At 38.8% G+C, this 25,236-nt stretch overlaps 1 protein-coding gene across 17 annotated transcripts in view; it reads right to left on the bottom strand.

Annotated features, from left to right (window-relative positions):
• DLG2 (discs large MAGUK scaffold protein 2) overlaps window positions 1–25,236 on the bottom strand; it is a 1,039,246-nt gene that overhangs the window by 457,027 nt on the left and 556,983 nt on the right. Inside the window, exon 1 of one of the 17 annotated variants that reach the window (XM_027677520.1) lies at window positions 3,451–3,783. The exons of the other annotated variants lie outside the window; for them this stretch is intronic. Coding sequence (XP_027533321.1) covers window positions 3,451–3,768 — 318 coding nt within the window. The 5' untranslated portion in view covers window positions 3,769–3,783. Of the gene's footprint in view, window positions 1–3,450; window positions 3,784–25,236 lie in introns of those variants that run through there. 17 annotated transcript variants of the gene reach the window in all.

The raw sequence follows: 25,236 nt of genomic DNA on the forward strand, positions 1-25,236 counted from the left end.
ATTATTTATGCATTAAATAAAAAAATTATGTATTATCAAAAACACTGTGGAAAGACCTGATACATTAATAGAAGGAGAAAGAATATTATATATTAAAACAAAATAAAAGAATATCCACTTTTATTTTACTCCCAATGGCCTTTACAAAGCAACGCTACAGTATCAATCCAGGCAGAGGTGGCTGAATGACCCCTTCTGATACTTTGGAAATTCTGGAATGACTGGCACATCTCCAGATTCCTGAATCTGTAGAGTACAAAGCCTCATGACTGACACTGGGGTTTCCTTTTTCCTTTTTTTTTTTTTCTTAAAAAAAAAGGACCCTTCATGTTACAGAGATAGTCCTAATGTGCCTCAGCATGTTTAGTTTCTGGTCTTCTCATTGCATACCATTCATCAGTCACATAAACAGCCATTACACTACGGAAACGTATTTCCAAACAAATATTACAGAATCACAGAAGCACTGAGATGGGAAAAGACCTCTAAGATTATTGAGTCCAAGAACTAACCTAATACTGCCCAACTCACCACTAGACTATGTCCCTAAGCACCACATCTATGTGTCTTTTAAATACCTCCAGTGATGGTGACTCCACCACTTCCCTGGGAAGGCTGTTATGCCACATTTCATGTTACTTCTTACCAGGAGTATTCCATACATCACTAAGGAAATTGCTGGACTCAACACAGAGGACTCAAAGGCTAAATTTTGACCTCCTTTTTATGCCAAACATAACCTAAATGCTATGAATTCAGTAACAACAAAGCTTTCCTGGTTTTGGTAGAAGAAATAGGTTAAACATGAATGCAAAAGCATAAAATTTTCTAAAGCAGCTGTCCTGGGAGAGTATCAGATCTGAATGCTACCCAGAATGCTGTAAACTTTTCAGAGTCCTCTGTCAGTCAGCGGGACGAGATACAGGAATCATTAGAACAATATCACTCGTCTTCCAAAGGAAGATGAGTGCTAACAGCTTTTGTATTTCTGCTTCTGTACATCTATTACATGGCAGCTGCACAGATTGCTCACAATGTTTCAGTGATCACTTCTGTGAATGCAGCATGAGGATCAATCCAAGGCAAGATGCTGAATTGAGAGCTGTCATCTACATCCACTGATTCTAGGAATGAAAGACTTGTGCATTAAATTTGTTACTACAGTACTGATCAAGAAGCAGTTTTACAAGCTGTTATGACTTTCCTGTGCTTGAAGAAAGCGGTCTCTCCCAAAGAAGTAAATCAGAAGAAGAATCTTCACAGAAGTTTATGGAAAAAAACCCTCTGCCTTTGAAACTGTCAGTGTCTTATTTATTATCACATTTACACATCAGATAGACATTTAAAATAAATTCTCCTTTTTTTTTTTTTTTTTTTTTTTTTTTTAGGCCAGGAAATATAACTGTTCCACTACTCCTCCTTAATTTACTAAGAAAGGGAGATTTCCCAGTCTACATATCTCCCAAAAAACATTACTAACATCAAATTGTATCCCTGAAGTAAGGGGAATTAGTAAGAGTAGCTCTATAATGTTTTCCCTTATTGCTTCTATGCAATATAATTGATAAAATGATTGTGTAAGTGCATGTACATACAACAATGTACATACACATATACACACTCTTCCCTTTCTTCTCATAGCTTGTATAACGCTTAGTTTGAACAGAGAAAAATAGATTATTTGAAAAAAACTACCTCTCAACTCTACGGCAGTGAAACCACCAAGTATATCCCAAAGTACATCAGTCCATCCCTAGACAGAGAACATCAGTTTGATTGATGGTAAATTGATTACTTACAGTCAAAACCCAAAAAAGGGACTTTCCTAAACAAAATAAGGTAGTTGGCATTTAGAACATACAGTAAAGAAAATTTACAAAGCAGAGTTCTAAATTATATATAAAAAAGTACCTAAACCTGAACAATTTCACAATATCAAAACACATATGGATGTGATTAAAAAGGCACTGAAAATACTGAAATAACTTTACAATACATCTATAACATAGACATCAAAGTAGTTTTAGAAGTGGCCTTTAATTTTTTTTAATAATGTTCCTTCATTTTCTCTTTATAAATTCTATACCTTTGAAAACCAAGGAACTCTTTCTTTGAAGGTATTTTTTCCTTCAAGGTTTTTCCAAATCAAAAATCTTCAGAGTCTAAGAAAATATTTAGAGCTTTTTAGAATTCAAATTGGAACGAAGTCCAATTCTATGTTTTATATATTATTTTAACATTGGTTTCATGCCAACACAAATGGCTATATGTGCTTTGTATACGAAAAAAATGGATAAAATCTACTGTAGTCACATGCAATATTTTAGTCACTCAAAAATATAACAGAAACCTTAGTTTTTCCACCTGATACTAGATTTGAGGCAAAAAAAAAAATGAAGCTTTTTATATATAACAATCATTTTCAGTCACCAAAGGATCACTGTTTTTAGACCATCAGACAAGATAAAGTACAGCAACATTATCTGACAATACTTTGCCTTATTGCTTTTCTGTACAGTGAAAATATATTAAAACCATTTCCATGAAAATTGATTCGATCTCTAGAGAGGGTGCACATGTTCAGTGTGGGCTGAGGCTAGCTAAACTCTACTGTATACTACATCAGTAAATAAAAATACATTTCAAAAACTTATTTCAACAATAAATTCTGGTTTTTAGCGTGAAATTGTAACAAAAGCATTTGAATGAGCTTAAAGTTTTCTAAGGGAGAAATCAAAACATGTATCAGGTAGTGTTAATGCTTTTTAATATTAACCATCATATGAGTGTCACTGTGATTTCTGTTTTGCAGTGCTGGGTTACCTGGTGTGTGATCATTTTCAGTCTCATTGCTTACAAGGTATCTGTACACATCATAGACCCTGCGTGCTTTATATTTGAAAATAGACTGCCTTGACATTAAATAAAAATCTATAGATTTGAGAAAACTAAAGAGCTATTTCATGTTTATTAAAGATTTCAATTACATTTGAAATTCCAAAGAGGAGAAACAGGTCACACTTTCTCTTATCAGTAAATCTAACAACCCTCTCCCATGTTCTCTATTTAAAATATTTTTTTAACTTCATGCAATATTTGAAAACAAGCTGTTTACAAAAGCAGGTAAAATCCATTACACAGGGGAGATAAACATATCATTACTATACAGCATAATGGAATACAAAGTATGTAGAACCTTAAGGCACAAATCAAAACACTTTAACAAGAAAACGTTTCCAGGAGGACCCCACAATTTTCACAGGTGACAGAGAAGTAATATTCAAACACAGAGATCACCACCCAACAGCTTGCACTTGCACATAAAATTTCCAGAATAAACCACTAAACACACATCAAAACATATCACAAAAAGTTGTCGACACCACCAAACCTCACTTTCTTTCCCTGGAGCATCCTCTAAGTCGCTTGGAGAGTGAAGAATCAGCTCACCTGCACCGGGGGGGCCCAGCCGCGGGCACAGGCACACTCTGCCCACCACTGCCCAGGGCCGCCCTGGGGCTTGGCTGGGGATTTAGGGGAGCTCTTCCGCACTGTGTTCCACAAAGGGACAAACTTGTTCCTGCTCTGGTTGGCACCGCCAGGTCCCCAGGAGCCAAGCGCCTGAGAGTTATACTGGAGGCCCGGAGGATGCTGGTGCCAGCGGCAGGCGCAGTGGGCATCCCTGGCGACGGGAGGCACACTCCTGCCTCCGTCCGACCCCTCGGACCCCCTGCCGCAGCTGTGCTGCTTGGGAAGGTGCGCGTGCATGGCGCACCCAGGGCTGCCTTCGGCCACCTGGCATGGAAGTGCTTCTCCTGGCAGAGGTGAAGTCCTGTGGCGGGGCCTGTCCAGCCCCTTGGCAGCAGCTAGCGGCAGGGCATGGCGGGAGCAGGGAGCAGCGGGAGCTGCTGCTGGGCAGCGCTGGGCAGCTCTGTGTCAATACCGGACTCCACTCGCGCAGAGACTTGACAGCATCCTCGCTGCAGGCAGAAGCAATCAATGCTCCGCGTGCCTGGGACGCACGCCTGCATCCCTTTCTGGATGACAAACCACGAGAAGAAAAAAAAAAATCCAACAAAACCACTCTTGCAATTTTCAGGAAGATTTAGTTTCTTTTCTAGCTGATCCTGACACAAGTCACAGGCACCCTGCTGAAGCACATTTATGTGTATAAGCTTTACAGGCAAAGTGCTTTCTGGTGAAAATAGCATCTAGACAAAGTACTGAAAAAGATACTCCTTTGCCAATGATCCAAACAGACGCTGGAGTGGTTTTTTTACCTTCATGCCTGAAAAGACCTTGTCAACAAAATTGCATCAGAAGATGCAAATGACAAGTTCGGGAGGAATGTTATCTGCCCTAAATGCTAAACCACAGCGTGAACGTCAGTATGTGCTAATGTGTATAAGCCAATGTGCGTAAACATAACAGAGAGAGCAAGAGGGTGAATTTAAAAACAAAGCCACCTCGAAAAAATGTAGGCCACAAATTAACAAATCTCCAGCATCTTATATATGTAGATGTGAATATATGTATTTATTTATGTGTAAGGTCTTCAAGATTCTGATTGATATATCATTTTTTTCCTCTGTATTTCACCCCTTACAAATTCTTTGTTGCTTGCCAACAACTTTCTGTACAGAGTTTTCTGTAAGTCCCCTCTACGGTTTTTCTTCTCTTTTCCTTGAATTTTCCTGAAATTTTTATTTGTAAGTATTTTCTTTTTAGTTTTTGCTCATAGAAGTGACAGGAGTGTAAAGTGTATAAATTTGGGCTTATTGTTCCAAGCATCTGGAGAGGTTCAGGGGTATTCTTCAGTCTCAGGTACATAAGTCCTTAGGCCCTTAAGACTCAGTGGATCTTGGACCCATATATAAGTATGGGCTTTTTAGATTTTCTTTTCACTTAAGCATATCTCAGGTACATTTAACCATAGAAAATAATTAATTGATTTTTAAAAACAAACACAATACTGTGTGATAGAATACTTTAGTGGTGTACAACTAGGATTTAAGTATTAAGGATTTAAATATTAAAATGGATTTGTGATGTACATAGTTTTACCATTCCAAAGTCTAAAACAAATCTACTTTTAAAGATTTCAAAGAGACAACTATGACAATCTGCAAATATAGTTTCAAGTGAGATAAATTAATTTTTACAAATGCTTTGGTGCAAAAAAACTTGATTCAGTAATTTAATTCCTCCTAAATTGCTAATTTAAAATTCCTCAAAGCTTAGACATTGCTAAAATACATAACAATAAGACCTGGCAGGGATTCTTGATTAAAAAAAAATTATGGCAATGCTCTAACAATGGAGGAAATATTTTGACAACATTGTAATGCAAATTGCTACACGTGAAACTTACATCTGTTTTAACTGTATTTTCATTCAAGGTGCTTGTCCCAGCTATACTAAACTGATGTGATAATGCAAGGTTTGTTCAGAGTTTCACTGAAAACACAAAATCGTGCACCATATGCTCTCACATAACAAGAATCCAACTGAAAATTTGAAAAACAAATATTAATGTACTTCTGAATTGCTAGTGTAGATGTGGAAGCCAAAACTTAAAAGTCTGAGATAAGGGAGTCTACAAGGTAATAATTGCTGCATGTAAAGTAAATGTAAAGATACATAAGATTAAACCTATATTTTTATAATTTTACTCAAGCATAAGAAGTGAAGGTTTGTGAGCTGTCCAAAAAGCTGCTTTCCTCTAGTGGTCAAAGGTAATTCAACCATACGCACCCAAATTATCTTCTTGTCTACCAGAAGATAATTCAAGTCATTACTGCATCATTTCCAGCAGGACTATCTCTATTAAAAGAAATATATATATCACCATTAAGTGATGCTATATATCATGTATAAAAAATTGTAACATACTTATTTATATACCATATATATAAGACAAAACATTAACAAGGTCGAATTCAGTTTTCATTTCCATCATTGTTGATCTGTATTAAGTGTCCGTCACCTAAAGACTATCAGCCTTCTTGTCACATAGCAAGATACCCAGTTCATGCCAAAATATACTGATGCTATTCCAGCTTTCTCAAATGCCAGTCAGAATTGAAAAAAAAAAAAAGAGTTTTAATATATCTTTCAAAGCTCTTTGGAGAAATCTGGATAATTGCAGAATTAAAAAAAACCAAAATTCACATATAAATTTCAAAAAGGCCACTCGAAACAATATATATATATATATATATATATAAGGACAAGCAACACCTACAACAGGGCTGGAGAGTGGAGAGAATCTACACATTCTGTGACCAGACACAATCTGCAGGCCACCTATACACAAAATGTTGGGTAAAGTCATCTGTACCACTAAAATGCACTAAAATGTCTATCACAACCCCCCAACCCTATATTTTAAAGCAGTAGATGACCTTTTAGCAACCTTACTGCATCCCAACCAGAACAATGCAGAACTGCAAAGGCATCCTCTGGACTGTAACAGCTATGCGCACACTGTTAAAACAGTATATTTGAAACAGCCTCTTATCAGAATGTGGAAAAAGTTGTTTTTTTTTTTTCAAAAGAATTTGACACCATTTAACTTACCCTTAACCTACCCAACATTTCTAGGCTATTGCACACTACAAAATTTATAATGAAAAAAATCCTATAAATAAATGATTTTACTCTCAACAATTTTTTTAAAGGTTGTCACTGCCTATGTGCAACAAAAATACTTGAATATGGGATATATACGTGCAACTAATTGTCAGACAACATGGTAAGATGAATTCAAAAGATAATGCAATTTCATCTGCTGTAATTGAGCCATTGTATTAGAGAGGATGGCACGCACCTCTGGATGAACTTGGATTAACACATGGCTCAAATCCACATGCCCAACTGTCATCCTAATTTGATAGTAACTGGTGCACAAAGCAAAACTGAATATTGTACAATACACGATGTGAACTGTGTTTGACCCAGTACTTTTGTGGAAAAATCTCACTAATTTTCTTTTTAAAATATTAAGTAGGCATGACAAAATGGAGGAAATAGGTTTAGCTGATATTCTACCAGCAAATAACTGTAACTGGATTACAGTAATGTTGGACATACACCAAAAATAAATGCTGAGAATAGTTTGCTTCAGGCAAAAATGTGCATATGGGAAACAAAAAGTGCATATGGGAAACAAAAAGTACATATGGGAAACAAAAATTATTAATGGAGTTCTGGAAGGGAAGCTAGAATCATGGGCAAAGATGATTTAGATGTACTAACAGATTTTTCCCTCCAACCAATAGTGCAATGTTATGCAACCATAAAAAATACAGAATAAAAGAAGAATAAGAGCAAGAGAGTGGACCAACTTATTTAGCGATCCTAAATTTCTACAAATACTTTTCTTGAAAGAAGAATAATGAGAACAATTTTTAATATGATAGCAAGGCTGCTGATATAAGTCAAATGCAATTTCTTTGCAACTTGTTTGGTTTGTTGGTTGGTTGCTGAAGAACAATAATGGTTGTATAGAAATAACAATCTCAGTGGTGACATGGGCTAGAAGGAACGGTTGTGATTAGTCCAAGATGAGGCCAGGAGCCAACTGACCTGATACAACTCATTGCTATCATAGGGTTCCTAGGAAATCTTGGACATATAATTTGATTTCCATAATTATTCATATGTAAAATGAAAAAAACCCAACTCAACTGAAACCAGAACATAAGGGTTGGAGAAGAACTCAGCTGAAATAAAACAGCAAAACAGCTCGGCTTCTATTTCAGGACTGTCTACTCATCTCTTCCTCCAGGTGTGCAAGGCAAGAGGTGTGCAGGACTACAAAATCAAAAATAATACAGCAGCAGAAAAAATATTTAATAAAAGATGGTATTTAAAAATTTCACCATTAAGGAAGTTTCATTGGAAATCTATCCATGACTTTTAAGAGTAATATTTTATTTACTTTTAAAAAAAGTTATATGATCCCCATATTCTTTAAACAACAGGATGGGTCTCAATCTTTGACGTTTTACACAGAAATACCAGCATAGCACTGAGAGGCAGCTCCCTGCACAACAGATCAGCCTCTATGATCAAGAGCATGTTCTTTTCATTTTTAAGAGAAGCTAGAAAATCTTAAGGAGTTACAAACACAAACATATCCATTTTCAGTGTTCATTGCATGTCCTAGGGTTAACATAAGGACAATAATATAGAAGTCAAGGTACAGTGGAAAAGAAAAATGACAAGGGTTTGGAAGGGAGCTATATCAAGAGAAGAAAACAACCCTCATCTGGTAATATTAAGTCAAAGTCAATCATGTCAAAGCTGGTGGAGAACAGGGCAGCAGGTTTACCAATTCCACATCCAAGTGAACCAAAGAATCATAAAATTTCAGTGGAGTGAAATACAAGGGCATTTCCTTGGCCACACAGAGACTTCCTTTACCAGATCTGCTATATTCAGGTAGAGGTGTGGTGCTGTTTTTGGCTGAGATAGAGTTAATTTAGAGATGTTTTTGTTATTGCTAAGCCATGCTTACACAGAGCCAAGACCTTTTCTCCTCATTGTACTGCCATGATGGCAGGGAGGCTGGGGGTGCACCTACTTATGACAGGTGATTTTTGATTTTGAAAGAGAAATTCTACTATGCTGGGTCTCCATCCAGATAGCAACATAAGCAGAAAAGTATTCCATAAAAACCCAGGAGATATCCATTGAATAAAATAATCAGGTGTTTTATTACAGTCACATTGCAGTCACATAAGAATACACATATTGCATTAACTGTATAAAGAAAGGGGACAATATAACCAAGCTAGAATTTTTATTCCAGTGCTGGCTATCCATGTAGAAAATAAAAATGTCAATTAAGAAACTAGGCAGTCTTTTTTAGGTACAGTGCCTATTAAAATATCTTCTTTCTAACTGGTTACTTTCCATTAGAGTTATTTTGAAAGAACTTATCTCAAATTTATGAGCAGACAATGAGAAAGTGTTTCTTCCCTATGAAGCTATTTGTGTTATGTTTGTAATATATCTTTAAACACTTTGGCACAGTTCTGGCACTGCCTTATTATAGGCCAATTAGAAGTTTCTACTGCAGATGAATGGAAAGCGGAAAAATGTGATCACACAGCACAGCCAAAAAAGACAAGCTTTATAGCACACATTACCAAGAATTTAAGTTACTAACCTCCCTCTTCGGCCTTTGGAAAACCAAGACTTGTTTTAACTAATATAAATTTCACAACAAAAGCAAAACCATTTGATTGGAATATAACTTACTGATGAATATTAAAAGAACAATGAAAATCTGTCTTGTTTCTCTACAGTCCATGTCTGGCCACCCCAGAGATTTCATTTCAGTTGAAAACAATGTCTAAAAATATTTCTCACACAGAAATATCCTGTTGTGTTTTTGTAGAAGAATTACATACAGGTCCATATGCTGTGTATTTATATGACAAGGACAGTACCTGAATCAAGAAAGGGTGATATAAAAGGAAAATGAACCCTTGGGGGCTTTATAATGAACTTTACCCATAAGCACAGTCACTCTAGACATAAGATGTCTGTATATATTTTGCGTATTTTTTCTTAATATCAGTCTTCATTACTTGGAAGAGTAAAAACCATCTATTGACATTTGGAGCATCTATAACGTTACATCTTATCTGCACCTCAAAGTGACCTCAAAGGCCTGGATGCATTGTTCTTTGCTTTGATACAGCTAGAAGTTATTGAACTTAATGCGGGATGGACTGGGTAGAATTCTAGAGTGCGTGTTATCTGCATTATACAGTAGGTTAAACAAAACACAATTGTGTGGCTAGCAGTGTACATTTAAATGAAAGCAAGCTAATGGCTAAGATAAAAAGCAGTTTCTCTATATCAGTGGGTGTAAATGCAGACTGCTATTCATAGCTAGTTTTAGGAAGAGAAGACCTAATTGTAAGGATGATTATTTAAAAAAAAAAATCCCGGAAAGAAATCCTCGATTACAAAACACATGACTTCTCTTGGAACCACTTAGGAAAACAATCTGGTCTATATGACAGGATGTAGTGGTTTGAGCCAGGTTTTCCCCCTGAAACTAGGAAAGTGGTAACCCCCAGGGGGTGGTGACCCTTGGGGTTTGACCCAATCAGTGCTCCTGAAAAATATAAACATATCTCTGGAGACCGGAAAAGAAGGTGTGGTACTTGTTGTTAGAAGAAGTGGTGGCCATGTTGTGAAGCCACGAGGAAGGGGCTCAGGGCCCCTTGGGGGCTTTGCCCCCCCCCCAGCCCCCAGCAGGGGAGTTATGGGGACTCGGAACAGTGTTAGACTGGGCTGAGTGCCTGTGGCTAGGAGCTGGGGGAGTTTCTCCCTGGTAAGCAGCAGCGGGAGACGCTGGGAGCAGCGACGGAGCAGCAGCAGAACAGCAGCGTCCGAAGAGCAGTGGCAAAGAGCCAACTGATAAGAACCGAGGAAGCAGACAGAAAAACTCCTGCAAGGAAAGAGAGAAAAGAGCCAGCAGCAGAGAGCAGGACAAAAGAACCAAGCCATTGCAGAGACAGAGTTTCGGGGGGTAAGAACTGAATAACCAAAACCCCCAAACTCCCTAGAGACTCCTCAGAGAGAGAGAGAGAGGAGGATGATTGGACTCACTTGAAGAGTCTTGGAGTGCAGTATGCACTGCTGAGAGGAGCTAAGAAGCTCATGGCCTCCTGAGGGCTAAGCCAGGACGGCCAAAGGAATGTGTGTGTGTGGGGTGACCTTGGCCCCCCCACTGCTGCCAGGCTTCAGAGAAGCTGGCAGCCACCTTGAGGCAGGGCACAGAAGCTCTGTGAAGGGCTTTCACAAGGAAAGCATGTTATCTTCTGATAGAAAAAGAGTTATATATTGTCAAGTGGCAAATCTAACAGGTCCATGTCTTTCTTGTTTTGGGGGCCCCAGACATGGACGCAGCACTCCAGGTGGAGTCTTACAAGAATAGAGTACAGGGGCAGAATCACCTCCCTCAACCTGCTGGCCATGCTGCTTTTGATACAGACCAGGATGCAGTTGGCTTTTCTGGGCTATAAGCTGTGTGAATTGCTGGGTCATGCCAAGCTTCTTGTCCACCAACACCCCTGAGCCCTTCTCCCCAGAATGGCTCTCAATCTATTCTCCTCTCAGCCTGTATTTGTGCTTGGGATTGCCCTGACCCCAGCACAGGACCTTTCACTTGGCCTTGTTGAAATTTGTGAGGTTTGCACAGGCTCACCTCTCAAGCCTGTCAAGGTTCCTCTGGATGGCATCGCTTCCCTCCAGTGTGTTGACCACACCACTTAACTTGGTGTTGTGACAAACTTGCTGAGGATGCTTTGGATCCCAGTATCCATGTCACCAACAGAGATGTTAAATAGCGCTGGTCCCAGCAGTGACCCCTGAGGATCACCACTGGTCACTCCTCTCCTCTTGGACATTGCACCATTGACCTTAACTCTTTGAGTGCACCCACCCAGCCAATTCCTTATCCACCGAGTGGTCCATCGGTCAAATCCATATCTCTGCAATTAAGAGACAAGGTTATGGGATATAAGACAAGGTTGATTTCCAGATGTCCAGAGAAGGGCTGCAAAGCTGATGAAGGGTCTAGAGGGTAAGTCCTGTGAGGAGTAGCTGAGGGAGTTGGGGTTTTTTAGCCTGGAGAGGAGGAAGCACAGGGCAGACCTTATCACTCTCTACAACTACCTGAAAGAAGGGTGTAGCCAGGTGGGGGTCTGCATCTTCTCCCAGGAAACTAGCAATAAGACGAGAGGATGTAGTCTCATGATGCACCAGGGGCGGTTTATGTTGGACATTAGGAGGAATTTCTTCACAGAAATGGTGATTAAGCATTGAGATGGACTGCCCAAGGAGGTGGTGGAGTCACCATCCCTGGAGGTGTTTAAGAAGAGACTGGATATGGTCCTTAGTGCTATGGTCTAGTTGTCATGGTGGTGTTAAGTCATAGGCTAGACTTCATGATCCCAGAGATCTTTTACAGCCTAATTGATTGTGTGATAGATCTACTGCCTACATTACTAAAGAAGACATAAGAGCAAATCAAGGAACAGTTGAGTAGTCTTGTATTGAAAAGTAGGTAATGATGTGTATTGCAAGGTTTTTGTTTTGCTTTGCATCATTTATTGCAGCAAATTCCAACATTTAGATAAAAACACTGCTCTTCAGTCAAATAGCTCTCACTCTGAGAAACATTTGCCTGAGTTACTTTTAACTTCCATTTCCTTGTTTTCATCAATTTATTTCTATTATCTAATTTTATTTTAAATCATTCTTTATCCCTCTCAGAAATCATTAAGTTCAAATGAAAAGGTCCCATGTTTTTTAGTCTATTTATCCAGTCTATTAACAAGTCCCTCATAAGTCAGCTCCATTCCATAATAATTTCACTCTTTTCTTTCAACTTCTCTAGTCCAAAGAGGATTAGACCTTTGCAGGTTTGTGTGATAGTTAGCTGTTAGTGATAGGTAAGTGACCGAAGCCTAGGACATGAAAAATCCCAAAATCAAAGAAAATGAACAGCCCATAGAATATTGATAAAACAAGTTTATAAAAACAGTCCACATAACTTTGGACTCCTTGAAAGACCATTCTTGGCAAACTAATTTCCTGAATATCATGGAGTATGTCAGGATTAATTTAAGAGAACCTTTCTGATATTTTTAACATCAATTTTTACACCTTAAACCACAACTTCTTTATTATTCAGTTAACAGTATGTCTCTGATACCATATTACACTATAGAATTTCTTACTTCATTTTGATACATGTTGAAAACTTTGGTTTGCTTTCACTAACATTATATTGCATCATTCCTATGCAGATTGCAGAAATATCCTCGGCTTTTCTTCTTTGTACTAAATTTCCTAAAAGTATGATGCACCAGTCTCTTCAAAGGATTCCAGTTTATCCGTAAAAATAATTTATATGTACATATTACTTGAATTCCATAAACAGAATAATATTACTTGTCTCAAGGAAAGACCAAAGAAAGAGATGGGAAAAAATATGGTAAACAATTAATATAATTTTAAAAAATGTTCCTCTAAAGTGCATTGTTACTTCATGGAACTCACTCACTGTAGATAAAACAAGACTTAATTTGGCAGCCTTGGTAGAAGCTATGGTTATAACTCCTCTATAATGTATATATAACTATAGCTGAAGAGATAAAAATAAATAAATAAACAAACAAACAAATAAATAGCTATGGATTGGATGGTCCCAAGAAAAATAAACAGTGCTATTGGCAGATAACTCTGGAAGAGTGGACAGCACTTTTTGTGAATTTTTGTCCCACTACCACCAAACACAGTGCATGAGTCTTTATTAAAAATAAAACTTTACAGAAATGTGAAAGTGTATTTTTAACTAGTTCATGATGACATGTTCATCTACCATTTCAATCAAACATAATTTTGTTCCTTCATGACTAATGACTGATTAGTGAGTTGCTTTTATGCCAAAATAACTGTTTCTAAATATGTTCTTAAATAGATATAATGATTGCAAAAAATTACAACAGGAAAAAGGAGCATATATCAACAACAATGTTCCAGATTTCTTTCAACTCAAGAATATATTGACTTCTGAAAGCAATACAGAAAGTTTTAGAGGGAAAGTTCAATGAAAAATTATCATTAGTAAGAAAAAAGGAACTATTACTTGAAATTTCTAATATTTAGTGCTTCTCAGAAAATATTTTGGAAGAGTGGAACTGAGCATATAGTGTTACTTACAAAGACACTTGACAGCTCTGTTTTCTTTCTTATTTAAATTCTCTAGAAAGAGAGTTACTGGAGTGATGCTGAAATTAAAATTGGAGATGGACATGATGGGTAACAAGAAAGGTTGCTATAGGTACAGCAGCACCACAAGGAAAACAAAGGGAAATGTGGGAACATAATGACAAAGACATGGAAAAGCCATTGTCATGAAGTGATTTTGCTTTCTCAGTGTTCATACGTGAGGTCTGCTCTCCAGCCTCCCTAGTCCCTACAATGAATAGTGGAGTCCAGGACAGGAAGTGCTACCCACAACACAGGAATATGAAGCTAGAGATCACTTAAGTAAATTGGATGCACAAAAGTCCATGGAACTGGATGGGATGCATCCAAAAGTACTTAGGAAGCTTGACAGCATTGTAGTGAGACCTCTCTCCTTGCTGAAAGGCTGTGGTGTCAGGAGGCATCTTGATAACTGAAAACCACAAATATCATATCTATCTTCAAGAAGTGCAAGAGGAGGATCTGGGGAACTAAATTATGGTCTCCCTAACGTCAGTCCATTGGGAGGTTACAGAACAAATTAAAAAGTTCACAGTTCACATATTGGAGGGAGTTGTTGATCCACTGATAGGCATCACTGTCATTCATAGGAATCTTGACAGAATGGAGAGGTACACTGAAAGAATCTTTATGAAGTTCAAGGAAGGAAATGTGAAGTTTGGCGCCTTGGGAGGAATAATGCTATGCAACAGAACTGTTTGGGGACTGACTGGCTGGAAGCAGGCTTGCAGAGAAGAAGCTGGGGGGCCTGATGGACAAGTTGAACAGGAAACAGCAGTGTGCCCTTATAACAATTAAGGTAAACCATGTACTCGTCTGCATTAGTAAGAGTGTAGAAAAGATATCAAAGAAAGTGATTCCTCACTTCCACTGAGTATTATGAAAACACATCTGAAGTACTGTGTCTGTTTTGGGATATCCAGAAAAAGAGAGATATGAACAAGCTGAAGTGAGTCAAATGGAGAGTCATCAAGAGGGTCAGTGGACTGGAGCATGTGATGTCTTTTGGGCCAGAAAAGATTCTAAGGGGCAAATCTGGTTGACCCTCTTCTTAAATGGATGGTTACAGAGAAGCCAAACTCTTCAGAGCTCTGCAGCAAAAGGGCAAGTTAACACAAACTGCAGCAAAGGAAATGTGATTAGATGTCAGTGAAAAAAAAAATTACCATGAATGTGATCAAGCATGGGAACAGGATGCCTAGCTTATAAAAACCACTAATGCTTCCTTTGCTCAAGTCCTCTAGTGTAGAGCACATCTTTTGATGTTTGACTGGTCAGTCATTCTTTAGTATCTGCTTGAGGCACCTAGCTAGTATAAACCACATGAGAAAATTACCTTAATGTAGATTAAGCTGTTACATAGAAGGGCCAATTGTTTCCTATTTCCAAAACTAAGTACTTGGCAAGAGTCAACTCAGCCTCATTTACCTGATTATTTCCTCCCAACTATTTTTTAAAAATACTGACTGTAGATCTTGGCAGGTGAAGATAAACTAGTTCAGTCTGGAAAATTCATACTGTGGATCTGCCAACGAGCTGAAAGAATGTGAGAAAACTAAAGAAACTATTAAAAAATATCCAAAATAAATCAGCCTCAAATTAATTATCCTAGGACACCCAACATGGCAAAAGAGAACAGCAGTTTGCATTAAATACTGATGGTCTGTTCTCTTTCAGAAAAGAAAGAATACATTTGTTGTCAGCAGCTGTTGAAAATTGTCGTGGGATTAGATTTTTGAAGTGTGTTGACAAAACATTTGTTTGACAGAGTGAAAGGTTTAACTGAATGTCTTTAGTCTTCTAAATCCTTTATTCTTTGCAGAGTGGTTTGCAGGACAACGCACCTATAACCAACAGTCACTTTCGCACCACCTGAGCTGGAACTGAACCCCTTCGCAGCTACACACCCCACACTCACACAGTCAGACCAGGTTCCCTTGCCCACTCGACTCCAGGTTTCCCGTAGCAGAGTCTCAGATGACTCGAACCTTAAAATAACTTAATCATCGTACAGTAACTAAACAACACCTTGAGCTGGTGCCTCTGAGGAAGGGCCCCAAACAACCCTGGCATTTATCCACTCACCGTCTAAGCAGCAAAAGTCTGGAGTCATTGGCTCCTGCTGTGTCTCTGGGAGTGTGATTGCCTGGATCAGCCACAGGTCCCTGGGCCTCTTGTTATGCAAAGGGTTGGCACTTCATGGCCTCTTGTCTGGGCTCAGGCTCCCACCCCCCAGAGCTCAACCTGCAGCTTGCACTGCAGCCACACCCTGAGCTACTGCACTGAATGTATTCCTCAAACCTGCTCCCATGGGTTTTGTGATATTTGAGGACACACGTGCATACTTTTGAGTTACAAATACTGTTTGTGTTGCAAGCTGAAAGTAACCAGTGTAGATATAGAAAATATTCAGAGATTTTTATCTTATCATAGCAAAATAATTTACAAAACTTTTACAGGCATAAAATAATTTGAGTATAGATGAAATTTTGGCAGCAAAATTCAAAAACCAATTATCTACATAAAGCCAGGCAAGTAACTTCTCTATTGAATGTCTTCTATGACCTTCACTCATCTTCATTATTTTTATCTTCTAAGGCATTTGAGATTCACTTTTCTTTGGACAGACGGCTTTGGACACAACGGTGTTTTGCCAATATATATGCATTTGCCATCCAAAAGTAATCTACACACCCAATTAAAACAGAGGTTCATATTAAATCAATATTAAAAGTTAATATTTTTTCTTACTGAAATAGGCTGTCTTCTGCTTCAACTAACACATGACTCAGATTGTATTTGATTTACCTGTTCAAAAAAGGAAAGCAAAATAAAAGCTATATTTACAAAACTACTGGGAGTAGGATGTCATTATCCACAATAGCTCGTGTTTTGAGGCTCTCACCCAAGATAAGGTTGCCATGGAATCTAACAGACACTCTTGAGTTTACTCTAGGTGTGACTCAATTGATTTATCTAGACCTAAAACCAAGTCTTTTCACTCTTCAGTGTATCTCAGTCCAGGATCCTGCTCAAATTTTCCAGCAAAAACAGATAATCCCAGCCAACAGTGATGAGACCCTTTGTGCTGAGATGCCTGTCCTCAAAGAGAAGTGGATACAGCACAGACAAAAAAACTGATCTCACCATTAGTAGGAAAAGTCTGACAGTGAGTGCAGGATGTCTTGCCTGATTTCATCTTAGTGTAAGCTGATTTTAGCTTGTTTAGTATTGATAGCAATAGCCTAGCAATCAGGTACTTATTCCCCGAATTTATCTAGCTTCTTTTTGGCTGATAAAAGTTCCTTATGGATTGAATTGCCTGTGACTCTAATTTAAATGTGTCATGGAAGAGATCAAATAAATGTGATAGCAGAGCTCTGGGACTATAAATGTTAATCCTGAAAAAAAAAATAAATCTTTAAACCAAGACTTGATGGTCCTGGTCACTTCTAAATTAAAGCTGAACACACTTTACATTGATTTCCTATTCTCAAACACACATCTTCCAGAATCTGACTCCTACCATAACCGCTTTGCTAAAAGGGAGACTGAAAGTTGTTTCATGTTCTTCCTTTCTCTGAGCACCAAAACACATACAAATAAATACTGTAAGATACGTTTTGGTTTTGACAGAAACAAAAGAACAAATCAAAACTCCAGTAATCATTATGTTGATTCATTATTATAGACTTTTTTTTTAATAGCACTGCAGAACATTCGGAATCTACTATACTTCTTTAGGTACAACAAGTAACATCAATACATTCCATGACATTTACTTTGCACTTTATCTCCAACCTGAAGTCACCAAACTGACTTGTCCTTACTGTAGTACAAGAAATACTCGGGCACACATCTTTGTTTTCTATGAGTCTATGTGGACAGGTGACTGGCAGTCGATATACAGAATGTGTCACTGTCTGGTTTTCTTGAACCTCTGCCTGCGTGATGAACTGAGGCACCTCCACAACCTTTTCCAGATTAAAAAACATTCAGCAAAATCTACTGAAATTAGTAAAGAGTTCAAGGGCAGTCAAAAATATGCTTTTCGGTAACCTCACAAGTTACCAAAAAAATAAAAGAGCTCCAATTGAGCTGCTATGCTTTTCTCTTTTACCCATGTCAGCAACCCAAAGACAGTGAACATACTGTCATAGACCCAGTTCAGAGAATCCCTACATAGCTGGGGTGGGAAGGAACCAGCTAGTGGTAAACAGAGGGGAAGGATCACCTCCCTCATCCCGCTGCCTCAGCTTATTGCAGCCTAGCAGACTGTTGGCCTTTTTTGCTGCAAAGGCTGGTTCATGGTCAACTTGGTGCTCACCAGGACCACCTGTTCTGTCTCTGCAGCCAATTCATGAATGCCATTCATCTCCCATCTAATTACTTGAATAACTTTGTGGCAGACCTCTGCTCTCAGTGTGGGTCCAGCATGGAAATAAGAAATGTCACTATAGGACTCAACTGAGTGATCAGGGTATTCATTTATTGAGGGAAGGAAGTGGATGCCAGTGTAGCTTGAAACAAGGTATTGTTTTATAAATCTCATTTGCAATGTTTAAATCTCTTTGTTTTGACTATCATACATCTGGAAAACTGTGAAACAATGAACCTACAAGTCTGGAGCACTTTGGAAATGTGTAGATCAGGATACATGAAAGAATTTTGATACTACAACCTTAATAGCTGGTTTCAGTCATCACAAAGGAGGTTAGGGAGAGAACCTTGCTTCACAAGTGACCTAGAGGGCTCAGCATAAACCAGCTCAAACACAGCAAAAAATGAATAAATATCACATAGTTTTTGTCTGGGACTGTGATATTTTAATGGAACTAGCATGTAAGGAAAATGCTCCCCACAAGATAGCCAACACTGCCAATGTGACAATTATTTTCCATTACATTTTTTTCTCACAAAAGTTGTCAATTCACCTGTAAAATGTAAACATATCATAGCATTCATAAGGTAACAACTTAGACCCAGTTAGGTTTCAGTCCTGAAAAGTAATTAATTTCATCTCATTGTTTAAATCTAGAAACTTGGTGTGACATTAAAACCCACTTAGTCAATTTATAATAAGCAAAATTCATTCATAGATTAAAGGTTTCTATTTGCTCTGACTTTTAACTCTCACCCTGTCTCACAAATGGCTGAATGACACCATGACCATAACAAAACTGGGCTGAACACTGAACAATGCACTGACCTATACTTTACCATGTATGCACTGCACTGGGTACAACTAATGAGAAGATGCAGAGAATTAAAGCTCTGTCCCCCTCCCTATATGCAAATAAACAACATATTTAAACAGTCAAAAGCAGTTCAGAATCTGGTCCTTAGTATTTCAATTTTCATTACAGTCACATTTCTGCCTGTAGAGCCAGATCCCACCAGATTCTAAATCATTCTGATGATGGTAATTTCCATATTTTACAAGACCTTTTGCAATTCTTTAGTTATTGATGATAACTACAAAAAGAATGATCCTCAATTTCTCCAGTAATGAACCATGATATTATCTTCCCAGACCCTGAGGGTGACTTTGAAAAGAATGTTAGTTATCTCTAATGGAGATATGTAAACAGATGTTATATTTGTCATCTGATTAAGCTTTTCAGAATGATCATTAAAGTCACTTACCCATATGGAACATCATATGCACCTACTTTTAACTGGGGAAAGCATATTCCTTGGTCTGAAGAAAATATACAGTTCGTGATATCTCAGGAATGACTAGGAATATGGGTTTTTTTCCATTCTCCTTTGGAATTAAATTAAGGTTATCTGGATGAAATGGTTTTCAAGACTTCTCTCTCTTCTACACCACAAGATAATAAAAAAGATCTTATGGCTAAAAAGCTTAAATCATTCCTGTGACTGCTGGCTTTGACCCCCACTTCTGCCAAAGTGTTTCTGTGTTCCACTGGGGAAGCCATTTAAAATAACATTGTCACCCATGGTCATTGCATATGCCTAATTTTCTCCCTATTGAAGTTGAAAGCTTCAGGTCTAATTTGCAGCAAGATCAAAAAAAAACACGAAAAAATGCAGCTGATGTCAACATGAATTTTCTTATACACTTCACGTGCTTCACAAGGCTGAGCAAATCCTGAATTATCAAGCACAAATAAATCAAGCATCCAAGATTAGTGTGAAGGTGAGTTTATGTTTTAGATTTGGGGTTTTTTTGTTTGTTTGTCTTTTGTTATTTCTCTGTGCTCCAGTTTGCCCTAGAGTTTGTTATCTGAGTGGTTAAGTTTTCCCTCTCCCTTCCTGGTTCCCAGCTGCACTTTCCCAGAACGCACCTAGACAGATGGATTCATATAACCAGTTTCAAAGCTACTCTGACTCAAAATGTAGCTGTGTGAACACAGTGCTGTTCCCAAACTAATACAGTCTGTTTCTCAGTTGGGGTTATTATTCTAGGGAATAAAAAAGAAAGATTTTGATCTTTCTGTTCCAGTACATAAACACATCCAAGGATGGAGTGACTTGTTACAGCAAAAGACTGTCTTCATCTTGAAGCTAATCGTGCTTAATCCCTGGGAAAACAATACCCATGCACTTTGGTTAGCAGTAGAAGTAGTGAGAACCTTCAGCATGTGCAAGAAAAATAGCTCTTGGAAGACTTAATTATTATCTCTAGCAAATATGTGGAGAGCCTGTGTGAATTCTGGATTGTAACTCAGCCAAATTTGCTTGCATTTTCAGAAGCATCACCATTAAAAAAATAATCTGCTTCTTTTAGAAGTGCTTAAATATCAGTAATACAAAAAAGAATTCCAGGTGTAATTAATTATGTCTGAAAATAAGTAGTGCTTATTTACTCCCTCATATCAGTCCTTAAATGGCTAAATTATTCTGGATAAAAATGGTCAGATCAATCTGAGACAGACACAGAACATGGAAAACTTTAACATTTAAACTTTTTCAAAGTTACACACTGAGAAATTATTGTATAGATAGAATCAAGCACTTCTAATAGTAATAGATGTTATCAGTTCTGCCTACCTTTTCTGGTTTTGGCTGGGCTAGAGTAAATGTTCTTCATAGGAGCTGGTACAGGGCTGTGTTTTGGATTTGTGTTGGAAACAGAATTGTTAACACAGGGATGTTTTCATTACGGCTGAGAAGTGCTTGCACAGAGCCAAGGCCTTTTTTGCTCCTCAGTTCACCCACCAGCGAGGAGGCTGGGGGTGCACAAGGAGTTGGGAGGGGACACAGACAGGACAGCTGACCCCAACTGACCCAAGGGATATTCCAGATCATAAGGTGTCATGTTCGGCAGATAAAGCTGGGGGAGAAGAAGGAAATGGGGGACATTTGAAGTGATTTTTCTTTCCAAGTCACCCTTACACATGATGGAGTCCTGCTGTCCTGGGGATGGCTGAACACCTGCCAGCCCATGGGAAGCGGTGAACGAATTCCTTGTTTTGCTTTAAATGCGCAAGCAGCTTTTGCTTTACCTATTAAACTGTATGTTTTCTCACTTTGCCTATTGCAATTATCTTACCCATCCCATGGGGTGGGGGGAGTGAGTGACTGGGTGGGGCTCAGCTGCCTTCTGGGGTTAAATCATGACAATACCATACACTGTTGTGATAGTTATGATGTAATAATTATAGTTACTTTCTCTAGTTAAATATCTTTGGCTTTACTAAATGTATAATTTATCTCAGACTTTTTCCTTTATATACACATATAATAAAGATTTCCTATATAAAATATATTTTTTTTGTTATAGCATCAGTAATACAAAAAGAAATGTTGATTTTTTTCTATATCCACTTGATTAATATTTCCAGACAGAGCCTCATGAGGTACAGTTTCTTTGTCCTCCTTGCAACCACACCAACTGGTTCTGCTCTCTTCCACCTTCAACCTTCCCTTCTTCACCCTCCACATATGCTTGTTTCAGCCTTCAGTATCAAGTTTCTGATTACACTCCCATTCCCCTGGCTGAGACATCATGACATTCACATTTTATTTATTGTGTTTCTGCTGTTTTAAGTATTTCCGTCATAAGAGAAAGGCACTTCCCAAGCCTCCTTCTTTCTCTCACTTAGATAATATTTCAGATACTAAGAAATACATTATCATACCTTCACCAAGAGATTCTCTAATGAAAACTAAGTTAACAGTTCTATTACAAAATATTTCAGCATCCAACTGAGAGTTGATAAACATATTAAAAGGAAGATATGCTCACCAAGACACTTTTAAACACAGCTTGAATGGTGCTGAAAAGGGGAAACCAGACACTAGTCACAAGTATATCTATGACTGGATCTAGCAAATTCATGTTAATTAATTTTTGTACTTCATTAAAGAAACTAGGATTTGCAATTTAACAGGCCTTCAATTTTACTTCTCATTCCTGTCCTGTAACAGTCCAGAGTATCCAGAGTATGAACCAAATGAACACAGAATTTCATTTATTATACCCTTGTTGAAATTAAAAATAGTGAGATAAAGTGCATAATAATGAAAACATCAGATAAGTAAACATGGGTTAAGTGTAAAACTCATTATTTCTTTTACAGCCTTTAAAATATAACTTTTTTAAGGATACATTCAAATGTCTTCAGATAAATGATGGTTGACATTAAGTACACATTATCAAATAACCTTAAAATCATAGATCCTATAGTGGTTTGGAATGGAAAGGAACTTAAAAATCATCTAGTTCCAGCCCCCCCTGCCATGGGCAGGGAACCATCCACTGGACCATGTTGCTCAAAACCCCATCCAATCTGGCCTTGAACACTGTCAGGAATGTGGCATCCACAGGTTACTTGGACAACCTGTTACAGTGCCTCATCACCCTCACAATAAAGAATTGATTTCAAATATCTTAACCAAGTCTACACTTTTTCCATTTAAAACCATTATCTCTTGTCCTATTGGAAGAGGCCCTGCCAAAAATTTTGTTCCATGTGGAGTCTCATAAGAGTAGAGTAGAGAGGCAGAATCACCTCCCTCAACCTGCTGGTCATGCTGCTTTTGATACAGACCAGGACATGGTTGGTTTCCCTGGACTGCGAGCTGTGTGCATTGCTGGGTCATGCCAAGCTTCTTGTCCACCAAAACCTCCAAGTCCTTTTCCCCAGGACTGCTCTCAATCTATTCTCCTCTCAGCCTGTATTTGTGCTTGGGATTGCCCTGACCCCAGCACAGGACCTTTCACTTGGCCTTGTTGAAATTTGTGAGGTTTGCACAGGCTCACCTCTCAAGCCTGTCAAGGTTCCTCTGGATGGCATCGCTTCCCTCCAGTGTGTTGACCACACCACTTAACTTGGTGTTGTGACAAACTTGCTGAGGGTGCTTTGGATCCTAGCATCCATGTGGAACAGACAAAGATATTAGATAGCATTGGTTCCAATTTTTTTTAGATTTATTTTTTGCTCCCTGAGGAATGTTGCTTGTCATTGCTCTCCACTTGGACATCAAGCCATTGACGGCAACGGTTGTGGTTAGGGACGGTACTCCCCAGTTTAGTGTTCCCACTAAGACTCTCCAAACCATGTGCTGCTTGCTTGCTCTCCCTCTTCCCCTCTCCCTGTGGCAGGATGGAGAGAATTGGAGGCACAAAAGGTGAAGTTCACGGGCTGAGAGAAGAACAATTTACTGGAAACAGAAATAAGAAAACGAACAGTAACAGTAACAATAGTAATGACAGAGGATACAAGAAAGAGGTGAACAATTCACAAAGAAAAACAATACCTGACCACTCCCTCTGCCATGCTTTGCTGACCCAGAAGTAAGGCCTTCCCCCATCCCCAGAAAATGACATGAGGTGGTATAGAATAACCTCTGGGGCCTAGCCTTCTGCCTACAACAAAAATTAATCCTGTCCTGCCTGGAACCAGGACAGATACCTTTTAAGTGTGAACCATGCAGTGAATTCCTTATCCACTGAGTGCTCCATCTGTCAAATCTGGGTCTCTCCAGTTTAAAGATGAGGATGTTGTGTGGGATAGTGTCAAATGTTTTACACAAGTCTAAGCGAATGATGTCAGTTGCTCTTCCCTTATCCAACATGTCACCCCATTGTAGAAGGCCACCAAATTTGTCCAGCACAATTTACCCCTAGTGAAGCCATGGTGACTGTCACTAATCACCTCCTTACTTTCCGTGTGCCTTGGCATAGTTTCCAGGAGGATCCTCTCCAGTATCTTGCCAAGTACAGAGGTGAGACTGACCAGCCTGTAGCTCCCCAGCTCTTCCTTTTTTCCCTTTCTAAAAGCAGGGGTTACATTTCCCCTTTTCCAATCAGTGGGAACTTCACTGCCAAGACTTCTCAAATATGATGAAGAGTGACTTAGCAATTTCATCCACCAATTCCTTCAGAATCCATGGATGCATCTAATCTGGTCCCATGGACTTGTGCACCTTCAAGTTCCATAGATTGTCTTAAACTTGATCTCCTCCTACAGCTGAAGGTTCTTCATTCTCCCAGTTCCTTCCTTTGCCTTCTGCAGCTTCTGTGACTAGGGCTGTGTTGTTGGAGCACTTGCTGGTGATGTCTAAAGCAAAAAAATTCATCGAGTACCTCAGTCTTCTCCATATCCTGGGTAACCAGGTCTCCCATTTCCTTCTGGAGAGAACCCACATTTTCCCTGGTCTTCCTTTTATCACTAACATACTTATAGAAGCTTTTCTTGTGCCCTTGGCATCCCTGGCCAGATATAGTTCTGTCAATTCTTCAGCTTTCCTAACCTGATCCCTGGCTGCTTCGACAATCTCTCTGTATTCCTCCCAAGCTACCTATCCTTGCTTTCACCCTCTTTAGGATTCCTTTTTGGCTTGAGTTTTCTCATGAACTCCTTGTTCACCCATGTAGGCCTCCAGGCCTTTGTGCCTGACTTCATCTTTGTTGAGATGAAGTGCTCCTGAACTTGGAGGAAGTGATCACTGAATAACAACCAGATCTCTTGGGCCCTCCAGGGCTTTATCCCATGGTATGCTACCAAGCAGGACCCTAAAGAGGCCAAAGTCTGCTCTCCTGAAGTCCCGCAAGTGAGCTTGCTGTTTGCCCTCCTCATTCAAGTATTTTGAACTCCACCATTTCATTGTCAGTGCAGCCTGGGCTGCCCTTGAGCTTCACATTCCCCATCAGCCCCTACTTGTTGGTGAGAACAAGGTCCAGAACAGCACCTCTCCTCATTGGCTTGTCTATTGTTTGGAGAAGGAAGTTATCATTAATGCATTCCAGCAATTTCCTGGAATGGTAATGCCCTGTTGTGTTGACCTGTTAGCTTCCCCAGGTGGAGCTCCACCCACTTGAGCTGATCATTGCCATTGAGCAGAATGATAACGCTATAACTCAATCTAAGATAAACAGATGAGCCTCTGTTATTGTAACTGGTACACTTGAATGATGATAATTTCCCCCCCTACTGAATATTCTTAATGACAACATCATTAGAT

Source organism: Neopelma chrysocephalum, unplaced genomic scaffold (assembly GCF_003984885.1).
Source record: "Neopelma chrysocephalum unplaced genomic scaffold, ASM398488v2 Primary Assembly neopelma1_43, whole genome shotgun sequence".
Classification (NCBI taxonomy): domain Eukaryota; kingdom Metazoa; phylum Chordata; class Aves; order Passeriformes; family Pipridae; genus Neopelma; species Neopelma chrysocephalum.